This window comes from Helicoverpa zea, chromosome 22 (genome assembly GCF_022581195.2).
Source record: "Helicoverpa zea isolate HzStark_Cry1AcR chromosome 22, ilHelZeax1.1, whole genome shotgun sequence".
Lineage (NCBI taxonomy): Eukaryota > Metazoa > Arthropoda > Insecta > Lepidoptera > Noctuidae > Helicoverpa > Helicoverpa zea.
Genome location: NC_061473.1, coordinates 10,584,201 through 10,587,721, shown reverse-complemented (window position 1 = coordinate 10,587,721; position 3,521 = coordinate 10,584,201). Strand labels below are relative to the sequence as shown.

At 36.9% G+C, this 3,521-nt stretch overlaps 1 protein-coding gene across 1 annotated transcript; it reads left to right on the top strand.

Moving 5' to 3' along the window:
• The first annotated feature begins 913 nt into the window (after positions 1-913).
• On the top strand, positions 914-1,843 carry LOC124641481. Its single transcript, XM_047179551.1, has 2 exons — positions 914-1,573; positions 1,829-1,843. The coding sequence occupies exons 1-2, from the start codon at positions 914-916 to the stop codon at positions 1,841-1,843; spliced, it is 675 nt and encodes a 224-aa protein (XP_047035507.1).
• The last annotated feature ends 1,678 nt before the right edge of the window (positions 1,844-3,521 follow it).

The following is a 3,521-nucleotide window of genomic DNA, read 5'->3' as shown; positions in this document are numbered from 1 at the left end:
CGGACAGACGGACATGACGAAACTATAAGGGTTCCGTTTTTGCCATTTTGGCTACGGAACCCTAAAAAATCACAGTTCCATTTCAAAGAAACATTTAAATCTATTTTTCGAGGATACAAATAAGGCTTGTTCATTTTTTTTTGACACCATGCTCATAATTTACACTATGCCAAATCACTAACTCATGTCTTACTGCTGTGAACCCTTATTGAATAACGTATCGACATCGCACTAGGGTTGAGCGTGCATGTAACAGAATGGATGATTTATTGACGTATGTCAGTAAACATATCCAGCGTTATTTTAAACTATAAATTAAATAATTACAGCATTTTTCCGTCATTATTGTGGATAAATTTGTTGGGAATACTGAGCTATTGAAGTGACATTCTTAGTGAATACTTTCAATAAGTGATAACAGAAATATACGACGAAGTGAAACAGTGACTGAGCTTCGAGTTTGAACAGCTTTAACAGCGAAATATCGAATTTTTGCTTTGTAAGCTACTACTTATTTACTTAAATATCATTACTACTATTCAAGATGACACCTACAATTAATACTTGCGCTGGGTGTAACAAATCTATCAAGATGAAGGAATTATTGAAATGTGGTATATGTACCCGAAAATACGATCTGGAATGTGCCAATGTAACACTTAGAAAGTTTAATCTGATGGACCCGACCATAAAAAACACTTGGAAATGTCCTGAATGCCACTGCAAGCAACCTAAAACTAACAATACTAATACACCAATTCGACCTACTCTTAATCCTGTAGGCAGTTCATCTGAAAATTGCAATGTTACATTCCGCGGGAAACCAAGTTACACAACCCCAGAAAGCGCAGAGACTGCGGGTGACTACATTACTGAAAATAAGCTGCGGTATATTTTGAAACAAGAAATTACGATGACCATTAAGTCTACTGTCGAAAGTGTTATGTCTGAACATTTAAGGGCTATCAATGAACAAATGGTGGGCTTCCAGGAGGCAATGTCTTTCTTCAACCATTTATATGAGGACCTGAAAACAAAAATAGAAGAAAAAACAACCACTGTTGTTGAGCTACAGAAGGAGAACGCTGAATTGAAGTCATTTGTGAGGGATCTCAATAACAGGTTGTGTTCGGTAGAACAAAATATGCGTGAAAGTAACGTCGAAATTGTTGGCGTTCCTGAATTCAGAAATGAAAACTTAATCAATACAGTCGTGCAATTAGCCAAAACCGTGGACAGTCCCATTAACGACGAAGATGTCCTGCATGTGACTAGAGTTGCAAAAATAAACAAGCAAAGTGATAAACCACGCTCAATTGTTGTAAAACTTCGTAGTCCCCGAAAGCGTGACGTCTTACTCGCTGCTGTCTCCAACTTTAACCGGAAAAATGCCAAAGAAAAACTAAGCTCGCAGCACTTGGGACTTGGTGGCCCTAAAGTCCCAGTTTTTGTCGCAGAACACCTGACACCGGCTAACAAATCGTTACATGCAGCTACTCGTAAAAAAACCAAAGAACAAGGTTACAAGTTTATCTGGGTACGCAATGGTAGAATATTTGTACGTAAGGATGAAGTAAGTCAGGCGATTTTAATTCGTAGTACAGACAGCTTGAATTTAATTGTTTAATTAAATAAGATTGTATTAATGAGTGCGATGGAAATAACAACTGTTAATAATGCTTGACATATACTATCAGAATATCCGTGGTATTCGGACTAAGACTAATGATATTTACAACAATATATCTCTGTTTAACTACCCTATCATTGCCTTTACCGAAACTTGGCTAAACGAAAATATATGTAATCGAGAAATTTTTGATTCTAGATACATAGTCTATAGAAGGGATCGCTGTTTGTCGAGGGGATCAAAAAAGGACGGTGGAGGAGTGTTGGTGGCAGTATCGCGTAATATTCCATCTGCTCGAGTCGAATCTTGGGAAAGCGATTGTGAAGACATATGGGTCACACTACAAATTAAATGTGGTAATCTAGTCAAACGAATTGCTTTATGCGTCGTCTACTTACCTCCACCTGTCCAATTGGAATCACTTAGCAAATTCCTCGATAATACGTCTAATGTTATGAACCATGTTAGTGACATAATTATCATGGGCGATTTAAACTTAAGTTTTATCAAATGGACCAAAGAGTCCTTTAATTATCTGATCCCGTCAAATTATAATTCTACAATAGGTTATTCTTTTATAGATTTCATCACAGAAAACGATTTAAAACAAGTAAATGCCATAAGTAATGTAGACGGTAATTTTTTAGATATAATTCTGACAAATATACCGGACAGTACTGTAGTGATGCCTTCTAGTCTAGTCACTAAAGTGGATCTAAAACATCCTCCCCTTCTTCTTAATCTCACTTCACATGTTTCGCAAAGTTACTTGGAATCAAATCCTAGATGCGACTTTAACTTTTTTAAAGCCGACTATAAAAAAATAATAACAAAACTAAAAAGTATTAACTGGAACATTGCGTTCTTAGAATCTGTAACTGTGAATGATATGCTATCTACCTTTTACCAACTGTTAAGAGATATTATTGCACAGTATGTACCTAAACGAAGGGCAAGGTTGTCTGAGTTTCCACCCTGGTTTGACACTGCACTTAGAAAGCTTCTCTCAGAAAAGAATTCTAAGAGACTTAAGTACATGAAATACAAAAATCCTCGTGATAAGCTTGAGTACGAAATTCTGCGAAACCGTTGCCAGAAACAATTGAAGGCATGTTATAATAAGTATATCACCCGAGTAGAAGATAACATTGTTAAAAACCCTAAACTTTTATGGAATTATGTAAACAGTAAGCGCAAGGGAGATCTATCACTACCTGGAATTATGCATTCTGACGAGCTAACTGAAGATAATGGTCTTGGTATAGCAAATCTCTTTGCAAGTCATTTTTCATCCGTTTACAGCTGTTCCTGTTCTAATCCAACATTACATTGTGTCATAAATTCATCATCAAGTAGTTCTTTTGGCCGTATTAGATTCACAGAAAGAGAAGTTCTAAATAAAATCAAAAGATTGGATACTCTGAAGGGCGCGGGTCCGGATATGATACCTCCTTTATTTGTCAAACGTTGTGGACAATATCTTGCTTTACCGCTCTGCCTAATCCTCAATCGTTCTTTTGAGGATGGTGTCTTTCCGGATGAATGGAAAAAAGCTCGAATCGTACCGGTCTTTAAAAAAGGAGATCAGAATAATGTAAAGAATTACCGTCCTATTTCCATTCTGTCTTGTTTTTCAAAATTGTGTGAGTCCCTACTATGTCCTATCATTACAAAATACATGAATAGTATCATCACAACTGCACAACATGGCTTTATAACCGGCCGCTCCGTTCAAACCAACCTTGTGTCTTTTGTGTCGGATCTGTCTGTGGCTGTTGACAACGGGAAACAAATTGATGCTATATACACAGACTTTTCTAGTGCTTTTGACAAAGTCAGTCATCCCCTTTTGCTGAGCAAACTTGAATCCCTTGGCATACACGGAAGTCTT